The sequence below is a fragment of the Erithacus rubecula genome (assembly GCF_903797595.1).
Source record: "Erithacus rubecula genome assembly, chromosome: 3".
In the NCBI taxonomy this organism is placed as follows: domain Eukaryota; kingdom Metazoa; phylum Chordata; class Aves; order Passeriformes; family Muscicapidae; genus Erithacus; species Erithacus rubecula.
Window position 1 is genome coordinate 45,208,215 of NC_136689.1, and position 18,888 is coordinate 45,227,102.

The window sequence follows — 18,888 nt, forward strand, 5'->3', positions numbered from 1 at the left end:
CACATGACTGGGTTTGTGTGTACTGACTTTGTTACTGGCTGTTGCTGTAGGAAAGAGCATACGGATGGCTATTGTCAGAGTTGTACCAAAAAAAAGCTCAAAGGAATGCCAGCTTCCTTTTTTTTTTTTTTTTTTTTTTTTTTTTTTTTTTTTTTTTTTCTCGCTATCACTCAGCTGCACTGAAGCCCGACACCTCTGGTAGCCAGTGAGAAGCTGGTTTTGTGCTGCGCTTTTACAAGAAAAGCCTGACTGCATTAACTCTTACTAAAACAAGCACCTAGACAACTTAAACAAAATCCAGAAATCCAGCGATGGAGGTCAACTCCACAGAAACCAGCAGCAGCTCCCAGGGAGGCACCAGCTGTCTGGATCTTACCCCTGTCACCTTCACTGAAACGATGACTTTCACAGAACTGGTGGCAGAAGAGGAGTTGGGATCCTTTTACTACTCCTTTAAGGTACCACTTTAAGGTGTACTTTATTTTCTCAAATTCTAGCAGCTTTGGAGCATTTTCAGCACATATGTGGGGAGGCAGCTAAGATTATTTTGTCCTAGATATTGGTGGGGCTTTTTCCCTGCAAAGACAGCTGACAGCACGTGTGAGCATACTGAAAAGCAAAATACTTGTAGAAATTTGACTTCACATTTACATGTCTTAGCTAACTCTATCCCCTTCCAAGAGAGGACAGTACTGATTTTCTGTAGAGGTATAGTATTATACACACACCTTTAGTCAAAAGCTTGTATTACTTTTAACACATTTTTAATTTAATTTCTTAGAGGGAAGGGATTTCTTTTCAATTTTGCAGCTGTTACAAACATCGTACACAAGTGAGAGGCTTTTTTTGTTGTTTGGGGTTTTTTTAGTCATGAGGGACAAGTTCTAATTTGTTTGTTTATTGGTAAGTTGAGCGGGGGTTGCAGCGTCTCTTGAAATCTGCTGTTAAGAATGCATCAGATGAGTCATTCAGTAGTGAATGCTGTTGAATTGAATAGGAAGTGTATTCAGTCATCTCCAAAACTAAACATCACCCTAGCAATATGTGAATGTAGGAAAAAGATTAAAGAAGTTCTGAAGTTCATATTTCCTTCAGATTTCTATGCCTGTTGCTACTGCCTAATTTTGTTCTGAATGCCATGCCTCTTCACTTTTATGGTATGATGTATGCTGAAGTAATTAAAAAAGTCTGACTAGGAGTACCCTGCCATTTCTTCTAGAGTTCAGCACCAAAGAGATCAATTTCAGCTGGAAAGATACAGGCATCTATATAATTTGACAGCACATGAGGTAAAAGGGGATATATTCAGAAGCAACTTTTGTATCTGTGAGACTGGTAGTGCTCTGACACAATCCTAGTGGAATCAGTGGAATTACAGCAGGTTCCCAGCCCTAATTAAAGAGATGATCCATAGTGCTACTCTTAATTAATGAGGGTCTCTTTTAACATGCTGCTTATAATTGCTAAGATAATACTTCCTACCTAAGATTTCAAGGGTGAAAATTATTTTTTATTCCTTTTTTTTTCCCCTCTCCATGTTAGACTCCTAAAATGCTCTTAAAAAAAAATCACAAGGGACAAGAATAATAATTTCACAACTTTATCTCCTGTCTTCTTTTCATAGTCAGGGCTGTAAATCTGAACAATGTCATGGGAGCCATGTTTTATAATGGTAAAAGTGTCAATTAATTCTATAATTAGAAAGTCCCCAGGCAGAAAAATGCTCATTAATAGGAGAGATTTAGTAAATTACAATAATTTGGAAATGAAGGATAGTCATGCATGCTCATCCATTGCTAAAGGAAGCAATTCTGTGGCTGAGAGCTTCTCATTAGACTTGCATTTGAGTCTCTGCCACATGCCTGACTCTGGCACATGTAGCATGAACTTTGCAAGGAGATTCACTGATTTCACATCAATTACTAGCTGTTGATAGGCATGGAAATATTTTGACTCTAGAGACGAGTGACAACAGGTGCAGCTATAGGAAAGAAGGAGAAAGCACCTGCTCTGATGACTACAGTTTAGGGAAGACAGGGCTCCCTGCCAGCAACTTCAGCACTGTAAAACTCACACGTGGAAAGTGCTGCTGATACCTGTTCACTCAGCTGGCCATCCTCCATCAGCTCAGCCCTGTGTTGTGGCTGTGTCCTCGCCTGCTTCAGCAAGCCAAGCAGCATCGTGTTTCTCTTTACAATGCTGTAGTTAAGCAGCTAAAGCAATCTAAGTTTCAGTTTGGAACAGGCTGAATGAATTTGAAAAACAGAGTTCAGTGTTCAAAATGTAGCTTACAAATAGGGTTTGGATTTTCAAACACACTGTAGCCTGTGGCTGACTGTGAAGACAGGGTGTGGTCACTACACAGGTTGACTCCAGAGCCTGTATGCTGGGATGCAGATAGAGCACACAAGCTATTTCTGCTTGGAAAATTCAGGTGTAACCTACCTTATCAAAGCAGTCATAGAAAAACATGATCTAAACTGATAAATGTAGACTAGGGAGTAACACCCTGTGCCTGTGTTTATGACTTTTTAATGATTTTGCCCAATGACAGGGTATCTCATATGCTGCTCAAGCTACATGAGCATGTGCTGGTGTCTTCTTTTCATTCCAAGCTGAAAAGGATAGCTGGTACGTACCCCAGACAGTGTCTGTGTTATACTTTTGTGGCAACATGACAAAAGTAAAATAATGTGCATAGCGCCAGAAAGAATATCAGTGACAGAAAGTCCTGTTAAAGGCTGAGCTGTGAATGCTTCTCTCTCAGAAAAATTTGAGCTTCTGTGTACTCCTCTGCTTAACAACTAAAACCTGCACAGTTTTGCCAGATCAGGTTTTTATTGCCTTTTTGGGGGGAAGTCTGGGGCGGGGGGGGGGGGGGGTGGGTGGGGGGGGGGGGGGGAGGGAGGGGGGGGATCTTGTTGATTTATTTTAGCTCAGAAATGGAACATTTTCTCCACTTAGAGAAATGCTGATTTTCTTCTGGTAGTCAGGTAGTCATTACTACAGAAGGGCCAACTGCTCACCAAAGCTTTGCTAATGAAGTCTGATTTGTGGTCATGTGAGCTAACTAGACTGACTCTTGCATACAGAATGGCAGCTTTTGGGGCAGGACTGAGTGTATCCACACACCATTCCACACAAGATGAGGTGGTGCTTCCCATGGGAAAGGCACTGCCTCATTCCCACTGCTATTTAAGTCTTGCTTCTGTGTTATGGCAAATCGTCCTGAAAACCCAGATCATCATTCTTCCTGGGTGCCTTTCTGTGTATCCAGGTAGGTTACTGACTCAAATTACAAGGAATTCTGCTGGCTGTTTCAGCACCTAATTTCAAACAGATGTGCAAATTAGTATTAATTACAGCTCCAATCTCTCAAGCCAAGGACAGTTCAATACATCCCTTTACAATCTCCTCTAAATGTGCTTAATCCATGTGTAAAAGAACTCCAAGTAAGCACCACAACTGCACCTGCCAAATACAGTAGTCCAGAAAAAGCAGAAATAATCTAATAATCTGAACCTATAGCCTTCCTCTACTTTAGGACCTTCTTAATTCTGCAAACCTGACAAGGTACAAACCAGAAACCTGCCAGAGAAAAGCTGGAATCACAGAATAGGTTTGGCCTGATTTCGTGCAGGGTTTGGGAGGATTTTTCAGGGCTGGAGGAAGCATCTCCTCCTGCCAGATACTAAATAACCCAGAAGCTTTCACCATGGCAGGAGTGTGTGCTTGTCCTCAGAAAGATTACGTAGTGATCTTCTCTGTTTTAAGAGCTCTGCTGAGAAAGGAGATAACTTTCCTGCAAAAAAGCAGTGTAAGGTTGGGCTGCTCAAAAATAGAAAGGAACAGCACCTGCGAGTTTTCTCAGTGGGACTTTGTTCCTGCCATCATTTTCTACCTCCCAGCAGAGCTGGGAATCCATCATGTGTGCTTTTTGTTTCCTGCTGTGTAGAGTCCTCACCTGTGCAGCAGGACACAAAGGTTTTGTTGTTTTATAACCAAGGTTGTTGGGAACCCAGTGTCTCCCCTGCCAAGTGGGAACCCCAACCACTGGTCCAAATGTTAACACACCCTTGCCCCTGCTCCCATGAGCCCTGGTTGCTGTGCCATGCAGCATTAGCACAGCAGTGATGCTGAAGTGTTATAGCTCTCAGGAGGAACTGTGTGCCTATCAAAACCATCACAAATTATTTTAAATATATGTTTTGACTGTCCTCCCCCCACACTGTAGCATTCCCTGTACCTGTGTGTTTTAGCCCAGACTCAGATATCAAACAGGACAGTGCAACCTAGGTCAAATAAGCACAATTCTAAGAACAGGGGTTGCATATCCATGGAGCTAATGCTTTTTACGAAGGTTGGGGTTTACTATCGCCAGCAAAGAGCTGAGGAGAACAACATATGTTGATAGGTTTTGCAGGACTATCCAGTTACATGGACTTGGCTCCAGGTATTCTCAGAGACTGCTGAAGTCACAGTCTGATGTCCCCATTCTTTCATCCAAATGTAGGAGTCACTTTATATTTCATTTGCTTATACTATTGCTCATTCTTTCAAGCAAATATCACAGAGCATCCCATAATTGAATCCATAATAGGAAAATAATAATGGGTGCTGTGAAATTTCTGGAGTAATCTCTGACAATGCAATCACGAATTTTAGAAAAGAGACATATCAAATAATTCAGAGGTAACTTTGCAAACTTTCAGTGCAGTGAGAGGAGAATGATTAAGTTTACCCAAATAAAGTGTCAGGGACTCCTGAACACAGCCTCTGCAATGTGCTGTATTGACTGTTGCTGCTCTTGAGATGCGGCGCTGAGAATAATCTCCTTGGGAAACTGCTGCTGCAGTGCTGTTGGCCAGGCTGGCCTCATCCAATAGCTTAAATGCAACACAATTGATGTGGCAGTAAGACAGTCCAACAGGCAGCAGCTCTGAGCCAGCTGATTTGGGCTCTTTTACACTTACAACCCTCATACTACTGTCCCTGAGCTACATAGAGGCACATGATTTGCACCTGTCTGCCTCTCCTATATAAATATGCCTAGAAATCATGTTTTTTAAAACATTTTTGAGATATTTTAATTTTACCAATTGGGTGTGCATAATCATTTTAAGTGATTAATAGAAACAACACTTCAGAGTTTTAAATAGAGCTGTCAAAAATAAAATAAATTATGGATGGATCTTAGAGTGACACAATATTGTCTTTCCACATTGAAAATATTCTACAAAAATATAGATAGGTACACCATTAAAATTTATGTTTCCTGCTGACATTTAAATCAGGAATATCTGTCTAATTCTGTGGAATTTTCCTAGAGTGTAATGGGTAAAACATCCTGCAATAACTGAGCAGTACTGCCCACATTTATTATTGGTCTTGTACCAAATCACAACAGAAAGACAAATAAGAACTATCTGGTGAAGCAGTGTGCTTCAATGGGTTCCTCCAAGACTGATGTGTTCCTTAGTGCTTAAAAGAAAACTGGCTGATAAAAGAGGCAAAGCACAGGTCTTTGTATGGAAATCCAAGGGAAGATTTATTTGGTCTCAAAGGGAGTCCAGGGAAAATGGCAAAAGCTGGGTAGAGGGCACAGGACTAAATATGGGACAGAAGAGGCAGGTCTAAGGGTAAAGGCCCAATAGGAACAAGTGAACGTGGTGCAGAGGAGGGACAGGCAACCAGGGAAACAAATAGGATAACAGGGGTAGAGCAATGTGGCAAAACATAGCCAATGGGGATCAAGGAAGGGAAGAACATTCCATGAAGGTACATATATGCAAGGCAAACAGGGGCAGAACATGGGTGGAACAAATGTGGAAACCAATGGAACTTAAGATACTAACATATGTCTGCAAAGACTTTTGGGAGGTTATAAACACTTCTCACCATAACCTAAGAGGGGTGTTTCTTCTCTCTTCTTCTTGACCCTCAAGGGGTGAAGTGCTATGGTCTGAGTGGCAGACCACTGGGCCTCTACAATTTGGTGGTGGAATTGGGTTGGATTAGTCACATTTGTTACTGACTATCACCACCGTGTCTATGGAGAATTTTGTGGCAGAGTGGGGACTTGTTCAGTTGTTGAGGTTGGAGAGATTACAACCACTATCATGCGTCACGCATGGTGGTGAAGTCAGAGCTAAGAAATAGGATTTTTAAAAATATGACGGTTCACAAAAAAAAAACAAAACAAAACAAAAAAACCCAACATTTACAGCTTTGCTGCATTTCAAAAAGATGAGAAATTAATCTTAATAACAAAATTGTCCCTTTCCATGAGAAAGTGTCCTGGTTTAGGGAATAAACTTTCTCAGCTTGTCTGTTTCCCTAAGTCTAAAAGAAAAAATATTATAGAACTTTCCTGTATGTAACACATAAGCATAACAGACTATGAGTGGAATGCCATATCAACACAAACTCACACAAAACTGCTTCTCAAGTTCAACAGAACAGAAAAAATCAACTTGTGTTCCTTCCAGCTGTTTTTTCCAACAATAAGGACTCCTTGGAAAGTGACAGTTGCCAGCATGTTTGATATGTTGTGAAGGTTTCATGTGGCAATGCATCCCAGCTTTGCCAGGATGTTCCATAACCTTGGGCTGGGAGGATAATCCAGGCAGTCAATTAGAAATCGGCTCAATGAGACAGCCTCTACACAGAGGATAGGAGGGCTATCAAGCACAGCTAGTAGCATTTAAATGAGAAAGCAGCAGTACCAGAGTCAAACCTGAGGCTGAACTTGTGTTTATGCACTTTGAATCAGGCTCCATTCCAGGCCAAATGAATTAAAAAGAAAAAAAGAACTCCTGGAGGGCTTGTTGCCTGCCCAAATGTGTTTCTCTCAAATTCAATCATAATGGAAGCACTTTCAATAACAAAATATAAAACTTAGCTTTGAACTGTCTTTCCTGTCTCTCTTACCTTTGCTTGAGTTTTCCCTGGGTTTTTAAGTGTCAAAATTTGTTTTCTCAGAATTTTCAGGAGTATCTTATGTGAACGCTGTGTAGAAACATCTTCTAACTTTTGTCTTGCTGGATTGAGAACCTTCTTTCAAAACATAATTGTATTACAGGGTTGAATATTTTAACTTCCTGCTGCTTGTTACAGCTAAGGCTGAAGATTTCAGTGACCTTCCTAGCTGTTTGAGCATGTTTCTTTCTTTTTAAGACAAGACCTATCAGCAAATAAATCAAGAGCTTTTCAACCATTTTTTTTGTCAGTTTTTCTTTTCTTGGGCATTAGGAGATGAATTAATCATCTAAGTCTTCACATTCAGGTCATTAGCATTTACTGTGTGAAGCTTGCTTCTAGCCCAAGTATTCTGTTTGTTGTGCCTCTTCTTGTAAGATATTTGGTGCCCATTACTTTTTTCCATTCTTGACAGTCAGAATTGTTGTCTACAATTAAAAGTATACCTTAATGCACCTACAGATTTTCTTCAAGCATATTGCTGTTAGTTTGTGGGTTTTTTCACAACCCAGCTTGTGTAGAAAGTTCCAACACAAGAAGAAATACGGATGTTTCCTTGGAAGTTTAACTAAGTTAATTCTTTTTTTTTTTTTTTTTTTTTTTTTTTTTTTTTTTGTGCATTACAGAACCTTTATTTTGTAGATGGTAAGCATAACCATAGTCAGTGGCATCACAATTCATTTCTGAAAGCCCACAGTTTAAGCTGGTCACAACCTGCAGAAATTCTCCATCTCAGGACTTGAAATAAATATAAGAAAAATGTCATCTTATACTTTTAAAGTCCTTTTTCCTATGACTAATATGTTTTTGCCCTTTCCATGCCAGTAGCCTTTACACCCATACTCTTTACTTGCAGAGCAAATTTTAATTTACATAAAGATTCCCAGAAAGACCTGAGCTGTTCATATTTCTGTGATACAATAAAATAATATACAATGTGTGCAAAGCACTCATCTGATTATATCTGTTTAAGTACCTTTTGGTTTTAAGAATATTCCTTAAGAAAATATGTCTTATGCATACTTCTGTGTGTGCATAGTAATTCAAGTAAAGAAGGACTTCTGGAGGTCACCTGTACCAACCACATGAAAGCAAATCCAAACAATGTCAGATATCTCAGGGCAGTGCCTATTTAAGTTCTGAATATCTCCAGGGATGGAAATCCCACAACCCCTCTTGGTTCCCAACCTGGTGCTTCACAACCCTCATGAGGAACACATTTTTTCCTAGTGTCTCACCATCTCCCATATTGCAACCCTTGTTTGTGGACTCTTGCCCTTCCATGGTGCACATCTGAGAAGAATCTGCCTCCCTCTTCTCCCTACCCCCCTGCTAGATAATTGTGGGCAGCATTTAGAGCCCAGAAACCCCTAAGGAAGGAAGGTGACAGTATGAAAAAGAGGTGTTTTATGATTTTTGCTTTGTTTATTTATTTTAAAAATTCAGTTAATTAGATCAGAGGTTTAGCCAGTACCTTTAAAACTCACTAATTGGGTTAATGGGTGTTTTTCTTTGATTCCCTTCAGTGTTGCAGTCTGAGGTGCAATGTGCCTTAGAGATAAGCTGGTTATAAATCCCTGACAGAAATCAGACACACTGCATGGCACTTGTCTACCTCTGGAAAATTAATTCTCCTGGGGTTTTTTGGGGGGAGTTTCTCTGGGGGTTTTTTGGGGTGTTTATGGTTTGATCTTTTTTTTTTTTTTTTTTGGTTGGTGTTGTTTTGTGGCTTTGTTTGTTTGTTTGGGGGGTGTTTTTGTTTGTTTTAAATTTTTTAAGGGTTTTAAGTTTCCATCCTAAATGGAGGATGTTAAAATAGCAAATCCATCCTGAACATTTTCAGTTTTCAATGTTCAAGAGTCCAGATCTTCTACAGTAGGATAAAAAAATTGCTAATCTAGACTGCTCCATTTTTCTACATGGTCTGCAATTAATGTCATTCTTTTAGAGAATGAGGAAAGATTTTTCTCTTTTTATCCCTCCTTCAAGAAAGTGCAATGCAATCTGCTAATGATAAACCCGACCATGAGCATGACAGTTGCCCAATTTAACAAAGGGATTTATATATTCTTCTTATGTGTTAAGAACACTCTTGCAAAATTGCTTGACTTGCTCCATGATTGCAGGTCTCTTACAATCTCAATTGCTGCAATGCTAAGCCCATAATTTTTAAAATGTATCAAAGGCAAGATCATTTGTGTATTCCCAGAGTTTCTCAACTGTCAAGAAAAAGCTGTTCAGAGACTTAAGCTGCTACTGACTTATGACATGAGGGATCATGACTCTTCATCACCCAAGAGACCAAGAAAATGGTGCAGAAAGACACCAGGTCAGCAGGACGAAGAATTTACCATAAGCCTGTGGTCCTCATATTCAGAGGCCAGTCATCCACAGCATGGAGTATCTCTCTCTTTTTCTATTTGCTTAGGAATAGAAAATTCTGTATTTCTTACCTGGAAACCGATTTTTTTCAGGTTGTTTCCCAAGCAGCCTCAGCAGCTAGAGCTAAACTGCCTTAGATTGTATCCCTGTTCAAGTACCAACAAGCTTTTGTCGATTGGTAGTTGAACCCCTCTTTCTATTAAGCAACTCCTCTAATATCAGACAAAGGCTTTTGCACATCAAGGCATGAGGAACAGCGCCTCCACTAGAGTGGGCTATCAGGTATATCCCCATTCCACAGCTGGTGCTCCCCCGCAGAAGGGATACAAATCCTGAGAGATTACAAAGCAAGGAAGTTGGCTGGCAAGAACTGGAAGGAGGTATGGCATTGTGCTACCAAACATCTCCAACATCTCCAAAAGGATTTAACTATGGTCTTGATTAAAGGGGTTTGCAGGGGTGATTTTTGCCTCAAATATAAAGCAGAATACACCACTTGTTAGACTTATTCCAGCCTCTGGATTCAGAAATTTTATTAGAAAAAGAAAATGACTAGCCTTTTTTATAGCCAAAGGAAAGTGCATTCAATCTTCAGACAGGTTTTCTGGCTTACATTTCACCCACGAAGAGGCATTTTCCTCTGATTTTAATCGTAGAGCACGATAACAAAGCGTGAATATGCATTCTGGATGTCAAGCACTTCCGTGCTCCAAACACAGCAGCCTTGTGAAACAGCAACATGTGCAATGGCTCAAGCCAAGCCAAGGAAATCCTCTTGACTATCATTTGTTGGGGACCTTAATAATGTCAACAGCATCTCTAGCTTTTATAACCTGAAATAACTTCTGTATGACAATAGTCTCTCATGGCATTCTTATCTAGTGTAATTATTAATGCCCATTTCAAAAGAAGCCCTCGTCAACAGGGGTTTGGGAGATATTGCTACCATTCTTTTCATTAGAATGCTTCTGATGTTTGCACAATATATTATTGAGAAATATTTTTTGTAAATTTATTTGTCAAGGATTGTTATTAAGAAAGGATTTTTTGTTTGATGAATGAACAATATGAAATTAAACACTTCTGTGTCTAAACAACCTGAAGATGATGAATAAAACTAGAGAAAATTCAGCTGGAGTGAAATTCAAAGATCCATCAGCTATCTCATCTAATAACTATTTTTAAGCCTTCAGATATGTGAAGGCTCAATCAATCTCTCTATTGATGATATATTTTAAAACCTTCTTTTTCTTTTAAAATTTTCATTCTGAATTCTGTGCCATAGTTTGATTTTTGTCCTGTCTGCAGTGGATCTAAAGAAGAGATTAGTCTTTACTTTTTTACATTAGTCTTTTTGTGTCCTCAAGGCTATGTTCATCTTTTCTTGCAGTCAGCTTTTGCTGGATTTAGAAACTTGATTAATTCAGTTGTTTTGCCTGACTATATCCTTTATAACTATAAAGTTAACTATAACTATAACTAACTATATCCTTTAAACTCATTTGTGTGTCGCTCTTGAAGTACTGTGCCCAGGGGTGGGCATGGCCCAGTGGAAAGATTAGAGCAGAGGCACATAAGCGTGGTGTTGATCCCAAAGGAGTGTCTGTTGCTTTCATGGTAGAGTGATGCCATGATGTTCTGGGGCACTTTGCAGTTGCGCTGCTTGTGAGGGTTGATGTTTTGAAGGCTGGTCCAACCAATTGTGATTACATGCACTACACTGCAGTCCTGCACTTCTCCTTGTTGGACAGCATGTTGCTTTTTTCTCTGTACATGTTTCCAATTCATTAAGATAATTTTGAATTCCAATTCTAGCCTCTGCAAAGGCCTTTATCACAGCAGGCATCTCATTAATAACCATGGAAGTTTTCATTGTGCAAGTTAACACAGGTTGGGAGAGGCTGTGGTGGTTTAAATTGCCTGTTTTCATGGCTCCTTAATGCCCAGGAATGAGATGTTTTTCCTTTTGTCTCAATGGCAGCTCCCACTAAGAGATTAATAGAAATTTCAGCTTTATTTCTTTGTCTGCAGTACTTCCAGACTTACCTCTATTTTCACTGTTTGCATTTTTAAGTTATCTTTATAGTCTGGTTTAATTTCTGGAGTATAACATTGCTTAAATGTTAGGCAGTGTTTTTAAATTGGCAAAAGGGGTTTAATCTGACCATTTATTGTGCTCCAATGGCAGGGAAACATCCTTCTAACACAGCCTCTGTTGCTCCACAACTATTTCTTCTGTGGGAATCATGAGAAGGTTTGAGTGTCAGATCCTTGTTCTGTTCCTATCTGTATCAGTATAATACAAGAATATAATTACTTTCAAGAAAATGCTTTTCTGATTTTATACTAAGGAAAATGGTAACAAATATATTTCCTGAAATAGAAAAAACAAAACAAACCCTAAGGAGAAATCATTGATTTCAAGGACAAAAGTGATGTGAAATCTTGTCTTTTATGATTTTATTGTCTTCCAAAAAGACATTTCTTTCCAATTCCTGTACTAAGAAAAGCATCCCCATAAAAATAGCTTCACCATATCTCTGCCACACTTTTTAAAGGAAATTTGTTTCCAAGAAATTCAAGGGATTTGCAGATACCCCAAAAATAGATTTTTTTAAAATCTAAAAGCTAGGTATCTAGCCCACACAGGTTGTCTCATCTAGATCACTCTATATTCAGTGAAGACAACCTGTCCCAAGGTAGGTGAGATGAGTTGTGACTCATCTCTGACACACTGCTATTACCTAGACAATACTAAGACAATTTAGAATCCTTGTGCCTCTTCAGAACTTTAAAGTTAGGGGAGACAACATAAATGGTGGATTCATGGTGAAAATCATCATGTTGTGAAAAGTGAAATCCTTTCTACACAGCCTGCCTTGTTTGCTTAAACTAATCTGGGCTCAGGCACAGAGTGCAACATCAAATTGCTCCTCATCAGATCTTGCTTTCCCTGCATGACTGCATGATCCACAAGGTAGTGTCATTCCCTGCCTAGAGCAAAGCTGAGGCTGGTTCCCAGGAGAGACTGCCCGGTGGGAGGGGGGTCAATGGGAGGGATGAGGAGGGACAATGATTGCTAGCCAGGAGTGGGGCTAAGTGCTGAGGAGGCACTAAGGCTGATTATAAAGCAAGAATCACCATGTCCCTGCTCCATTCCTTTCATTTTACCTTTCCTCCCCACACTCACAGTGAGCTATTTTCTTTGCAAACAGAAGGAGCTCTGGTTTCTGCTCACCCATAGTGGCTTACAAATGCTTTTAATGAGTGTTCTCCCTGGCTTCTGCTCCACTCTCAGTCCAGCCAGGTAGGTGGGGTCTTACTGACAGCATCCTTCTCCCAGCCTGCTCAGGACAGGTCCTTGAGGCCATGTCTGTAAGGCCAGAATCTGGCACCCCTCCTCAGCTGCAGCCCTTACTTGCCTCCTCCATCTTCCTCTAACTCCCACGATGTGGGTTTGCTGTCTGGAATGGAAAGATCTGGAATGACCTCATTGGCATTGCCTAAAACTCATCCCAATTGCTAGAATATAGAGATTGGGTGTGCACTCACCAAACAAGCAAACATGGACACCTACCCTGTTGATCTGGCAGCCAGAGCATCCTGATGCTTTGAGAGCATGAATAATTTTCTTACCTTGTTTTCTTTGTACACACACCACTAGGGGACGTTTTGTCATCACGTTTCAGTCGCTACACAATTATACTTTTCTTTAGTGGGTCATGCTTCCTTTTCAGTCTTGGTGCACATCTAGATCATGGAGTGGATGTCTGAATTTCATAGGGCTCGTGAGTGGCCCAGACTCAGTGAAGGGAAAGAAAGAATTTATTTCCCCCATTTCTCTAAAGAAGCCCATCTATCAACATTCTTTATGATGTGAGGCAGCTGGTTATTTCACAGCTTGCTGGAGCAGCACAAGAAAGCAGAGAGCTGACTCTCATTTTAGCACTAAGTGCAGAATACTGCTGGTGGTTTTGTGAAGAGAGAAGTAACATACAGCCACTGCAAACAAAACTGGAGTGAACATCATTAGAAATGATGCATGCTAAGTATTTTCTGAAAACAACCAAGAATGTCTTTTAGACTAAATAGTTTAAATCAATTGGCAAAACTCAAATTTCAATCCTGTTTTCCATTCTGATCTCATTTGTTTGAGGATAAGTGACTGTCTATCCAAGCACCCACTGATATGCTTTTTTCCCTTCTTTCCATTGCAGACAGAGCAGCTGGTGACTCTTTGGATTCTCTTTATTGTCACAATTGCTGGAAATGCTGTTGTACTCTTCTCTACCTGGAGGAGGAAGAGGAAATCTCGAATGACGTACTTTGTTACTCAGCTGGCAATCACAGGTAGTGTATGGGAGGGGAAAGGGCCCCTGACCTGCACAGGAATCCCTATTAAAGTGATAGATAAGAAGATGTGAGTTGAGCGGTGAAGAATTCAGTTGTTACCTAATTTCCGGTTGCAGTTTGCCATAAAGCAAATGGATGGCTGCTTATCTTAGGGCTCAGTCAGATTCTGATCTAAAAAGATGATGCTAAATGTAGTAGTATGCAACATTTGCAACTTGTTGATGTCATTAAATCTTATCTTCAAGTCTGAGTTTGCATGTGGATTTCCCAGAAGCTATGTCTCCAGCTTTTGTCATGGAACTGCTTAAATTAAACTAGTCTTGTGTTTTTCTAATAAAACTACTTCATCAATTATGCTCCTGAAGTGAGGAGTGAAAATAACTTCATGCTGTCCAGTTTAACAAAGTAAGGTGGAGAGGAATGAATTTAGATTTTTTTTAATGGACAAAAGGATGCTGATCCAAGGACTTAGTAATTTTTAAATGGAAAGTGAAATGTGCCTAATTTTTAAAATGTCAGTCTCATCAAGAAGGAAAGGAAATGAGCATAAGCAGCACATTGTTTCTCTGTGGTCTTGAATGGACTACATTTGTGGAGGTTTAATTTTCCCAAGGGAAAATATGTGTTATTTCTATTATTATGTGCTGCTACTAATACCTGCTTACAAGACATCTTTGTTGTTTGTGTATAGGATATATTTATATGCTTGCTATTGTTTCCCCCTCACACCAAAGCTATGGCAGGAATTATAGCACTTTTTCACTAAAGAGACATTTAATATATGATTTTTCTACATGTCCTGATTTTGGGCAAATTTCAGAGGAAACCTATGAATGGGGTCCCTCTAGGTAACAGATTCAAGCAGTCCCCCCCTCAACTGTTTCAGGGAAAATATTTCCCTGGAGAGAAGTGGGAAAAAAAATTATTTAACAGGAAAAACACTTCTCAGTGCAAAACTGAACAATACAAAACAGTAAAACCTCTCCCCGCTCTGAAGAGATGACAGATTCAGAGGAGTCCCTTCTGTGGGTTGCAGCCTGGCTCAGTCTGGTATCAGTCCCTCCAGTGCTGGGAAACGCCAGGGCCCAGGCCAGGCCCGGTGGGACACAGGTGTGAGCTCCAGGTGCTCTTCTGGGTTTTCAGTCCAGAGCAGGTTTGGACAATTCCAAGAAAAAGGAAAAAAAACAGTCCAGGGAGCTTCTCTGCCTCAGCTATCCAGAAACTAACCAAGAGCAAAGGAGAGCTCTCTCCTGCTGTCCACTGCCAACAACACAGTCTGTGTGAAGGATGCAGGGGAGCAAGTGCAGTCTCCGATAACAAATTCTGCACCTCTTGTCTTCCCCTTCACTCCTGGAACCAGTCTTAAAGCTGCAGAACTCAATATTCAACACAAACAGAACAGATGATTGGGGACATACAAGCATCATAAAGTCACCCCAATGCACAGCAATACTGCATCCTCCTTTGGTGTCTGTTGTACCTGTATTGTAACTGGAAAACCAAGACACTACACTGCCCAGTTCTCAATATGTGTTTTTGTGAATAAATGAACTCCATGGTTTCAACCACATCTGCTCAGGAGCATGTTCAGTTTGAAGAACTATTCAGCTAAAACAGATAGACTGGGGTGTGCAAATTGAGGCAAAGAGGCAGACCTGTAACAGGTGATGTAAGAATCCATGCAAGGTGAAGAGGTGTAGTTTTGCAGTAACTTCTCTTCTGAAGTGCAGACATCTGATTTTCCTGTTTGCCCAAGTCATCTGTAATAAATGGCTTTACTTCTTATCTCAGTTGTGACCTTTGTGCCACTTCCTTCATGTACCAGTGGTATTTTCTATCAGGTAAGGTGGGCCAGTACAGCCTAACCCCATAACTTGGAAGCATCAGTCACAGATCAATCGTTACAGTGTTCACAGGAGTTTCAAAATAAACTCTGCTCAAAGAGTTCCCAGTTACAAATGAATGGAATGTACTCAGGCAGCCAAGCAGAAGTAGGCAGAAGAAGCCCCCAATGGAACATAATCCATTTTCTACTTACTGCCAGGTGTACTGGGAGGTGTCTACTGCTGTTGCTGGGCTGGATGTGTCTGAGTGGGAATTTTTCTATTTTGTGCCCATAGGAAGGAAGACTTTTTGTATTAGAGTGGAGGTGCATGGAGAACTATTCACTAGGGGTTTAAATGCTGTCAGCATGAAGAGAAAGGAAGGCACTGCAAGTGCAGTTTTGAGGGAGCTGAAAGAGTGACAGTGACAAAGACAACAAGGAAAATATACCATTAGATGTTGGCAGCAAATAGTGCTATACAGCTGATGTTATAATTTGACTGAGATTTGTGTTGAATTTGCTGATTCTTCTGACTTCCCCCTCTCTAAAATTATCTTTGATTTTTAATCTTGCATGAATTCAACAGTCTGGTCCATTTCATATTACAAAAATTCACATAGAAACTCACTTGACATTCACATCTGCAACATTAAAAGAAGTAACTCCAGCTTGAACCACAAGGCGCTTTTCAAGCAATGTTGATTTATTTTTTGTGATGCAGGAGTCAGAACTCTAATTTATGTTCCTGCACCATGACTGCTTGTCAGTATTTTGGCACAAGGAAATGACTTAATTCCTGAAATTGAGCCATTTCACTTTCTTATCTTTAAAAATATTATTAAGAACAAAACAAGTTGGCAACAGCCGTCATCCTTTCACAACAAGTTATGAGGTAGACACAGAACATTATGAAAACACTGACTTGTCACATTGCTTTGACATGCCAAGCATATTTATATCCTACCAACTAAAGCTTAATCTCCTGGCAAACAGTTTCTTCTTAGTCAATATTACTACTTCCATCTATTTTGAGATTGTTAAAATATTTCTTATTTCTTCCCAGTAGCAGAAAGAAGAATAATGGATATAGCTTTATAAATGAAGGCATTTCAAAGCCATTTAAAAACTTTTTTGTCTGTTCATCTGTGGCTCAATAGTTGAGTGGTACCCTCAATTCTCACATTTTCCTGCTAATGTAGGACCAAAATGAAATTAAAATACAGCCTTCATTGTTAGAATAAACAAGGTATTCAAAGCAAAACTGTGTATAATACATGAGCAGAAAGTGAGTGCTGTTGTTCTTCTTGACTGGTTGCCAAGCCAGATGCAGATGAGAAGCAACTAACTGCTTGAGGCTTCTTTCAACACCAACAGAATTCAGTGGTTCAACCCACTCCACAAATCTAGAGACTTACTGATCCTCTACTATGTCATAATTCAACGTGGTGCTCAAGATTTCAGGAATCTGTAGGAATGTGAGTAATCCCTTCAACTTCTGAATGATTAAGGATGTTGCTGAAGCCTGGATTCACAATATTTCACATTAAAGATACACGTATACAAAGCTTGTGTCAGCACCACATTTAAGTCTGTATCTAACACTCAGTTCATGCATAAATCTCTTTGAAATTATCTGGGAATTAAGCACTAGGAAATCAGCTAAGAGTTAACAGCTGAGCTGAACAATAGTACTAATCATTCAGCATCAGCTAAATTAAAAAAGAATATTGCCATATTTGCCTTGTGTTCAGTTTCCAGTTTGCCTTTGGGCATATTCCTCTTCTGTAAAAATGTTCTTAGAAACAGCATTTGTTGTTTGTGCAGACTGAAACTAAAGCTAGGTTTCCTACAGATTTCTATCTCCAACAAAATTTAGTTTCTCAGAAAGAGCAGGCTCTGAAGATTACCCTGTGAGGAGGATATTTCTAAACACTTTTCCCTAAATAGATTCCTTCTGAATTTAGCACAAGTTATGCTCATGGCATAGCTCTCTCTCCCTGCAGGAAATCTCTCACATCTTCCCCTACCCGATGCCATTTCACATAACTTCAGAGTCTTAGTATATTTAAGATGTTTGCCTCCAACTGAAATCACTAAGTGGTTCAAGATCAAAGAGTGGGATGAGTTCACAGATGCTGTATAAGGCAGGAAATATTGAAGTGAAATATTATTTTGAGAAAAGATGGGTTGTCCACACGTTTATATCTGTATAGGTCAATTTACCCAGCACTACCAAGGCCTTCTTAAGTTTACTCTCAAAATGTAAAAGCAGTGAACATGAGAAAAAAATCAAACCTAGTTGTTTGAGTAGCAGTGGATAAGAAACGTAATTTGTGGGCCAAAGAGTTAATACAGTAAGAACTGTTATTATTTGGCCAATTCCAAAATCAATCAAGCAATACATTTAAAAAAGTCTGAATTTGAATGAAATTAATTGAAAGGAATGAATGAAAAAAAAGAATTTTGCTTCTCATTATTTTCCATTCACCTACTAACAGAGGAATGTATTCAAGCTCTTTTTACTGACCAGAAGTAGGTAGTTTATTTATATCTTTTTCTCCAACATTGACATCTGGAGATTTGGAACTTGAAATGTCATGACCTTTTAGCTCAGTGTGTTTCTATTCCATCATTTAGCAGAGATCATTGCTTTAGGACCAGTGTTATATTTTTTCCATTGTTAGGGGTAGAAATACATGTAGGCACTTTACTGCATGCTGAATTTTAAGCTATATCTGTGTCCAAGTTTAGGACAAATTTGGGGAAAAAAAAAAAGCTCCAAAGGCCCCCCCCCCCCCCCTTTTTCTTTTTTACAATTCCTTCCTTCAATGAGCTCAGAAAGAATTGTTCTTGTGGTGAAAATGGAAAAAACTTTTTATTAACAAAAATACAAAAGAAACACTCCCCCAACCCAAACCCAGATGAGACGAACCCAGCCGGTCCTCGCCGGGGAGAGCGGCAGAGCCTCCCAAGCCGACCTCCAGCAGCGGCCCCCGAAGTCCAGATCCTTGTCCTCCGGAGTCGGTGCAAATCCCTGGAGCAGGGAGAAGGGAGAGAGGGGGAGGGGCAGCCGGGAGCAGGCCCAAAGCAAGCCCAAGACAAGCTAAAGCGAGCCCAAGACAAGCAAAAGCAAACTCAAGACAAGCTAACACGGGGGCACAGACAAAACAGCTGGGGGAAAAGGGAAAAAACGGCCAAAGAAGCCAGGGGAGGGGGTCACAGCTGAGCAGACGGCAGAGAGCAAGACACAGCCCACAACCGAAGCGCAGCAAGAGAGAGAGAGAGCCGGAAAACACCAGCCTAGATAAAACCATCCGAGGGAGGGACCGGCAGCTGCACGGGGGAAGCAA

The 18,888-nt window shown here is 40.1% G+C and overlaps 1 protein-coding gene across 1 annotated transcript in view; it reads left to right on the plus strand.

The window, feature by feature from the left end:
* Nucleotides 1-311: 311 nt before the first annotated feature.
* NPSR1 (neuropeptide S receptor 1) overlaps nucleotides 312-18,888 on the plus strand; it is a gene marked incomplete at both ends in the record, with an annotated part of 61,569 nt that continues 42,992 nt past the window's right edge. Inside the window, 2 exons of the mRNA XM_079302662.1 lie at nucleotides 312-458; nucleotides 13,578-13,710. Coding sequence (XP_079158788.1) covers nucleotides 312-458; nucleotides 13,578-13,710 — 280 coding nt within the window. The remainder of the gene's footprint in view (nucleotides 459-13,577; nucleotides 13,711-18,888) is intronic.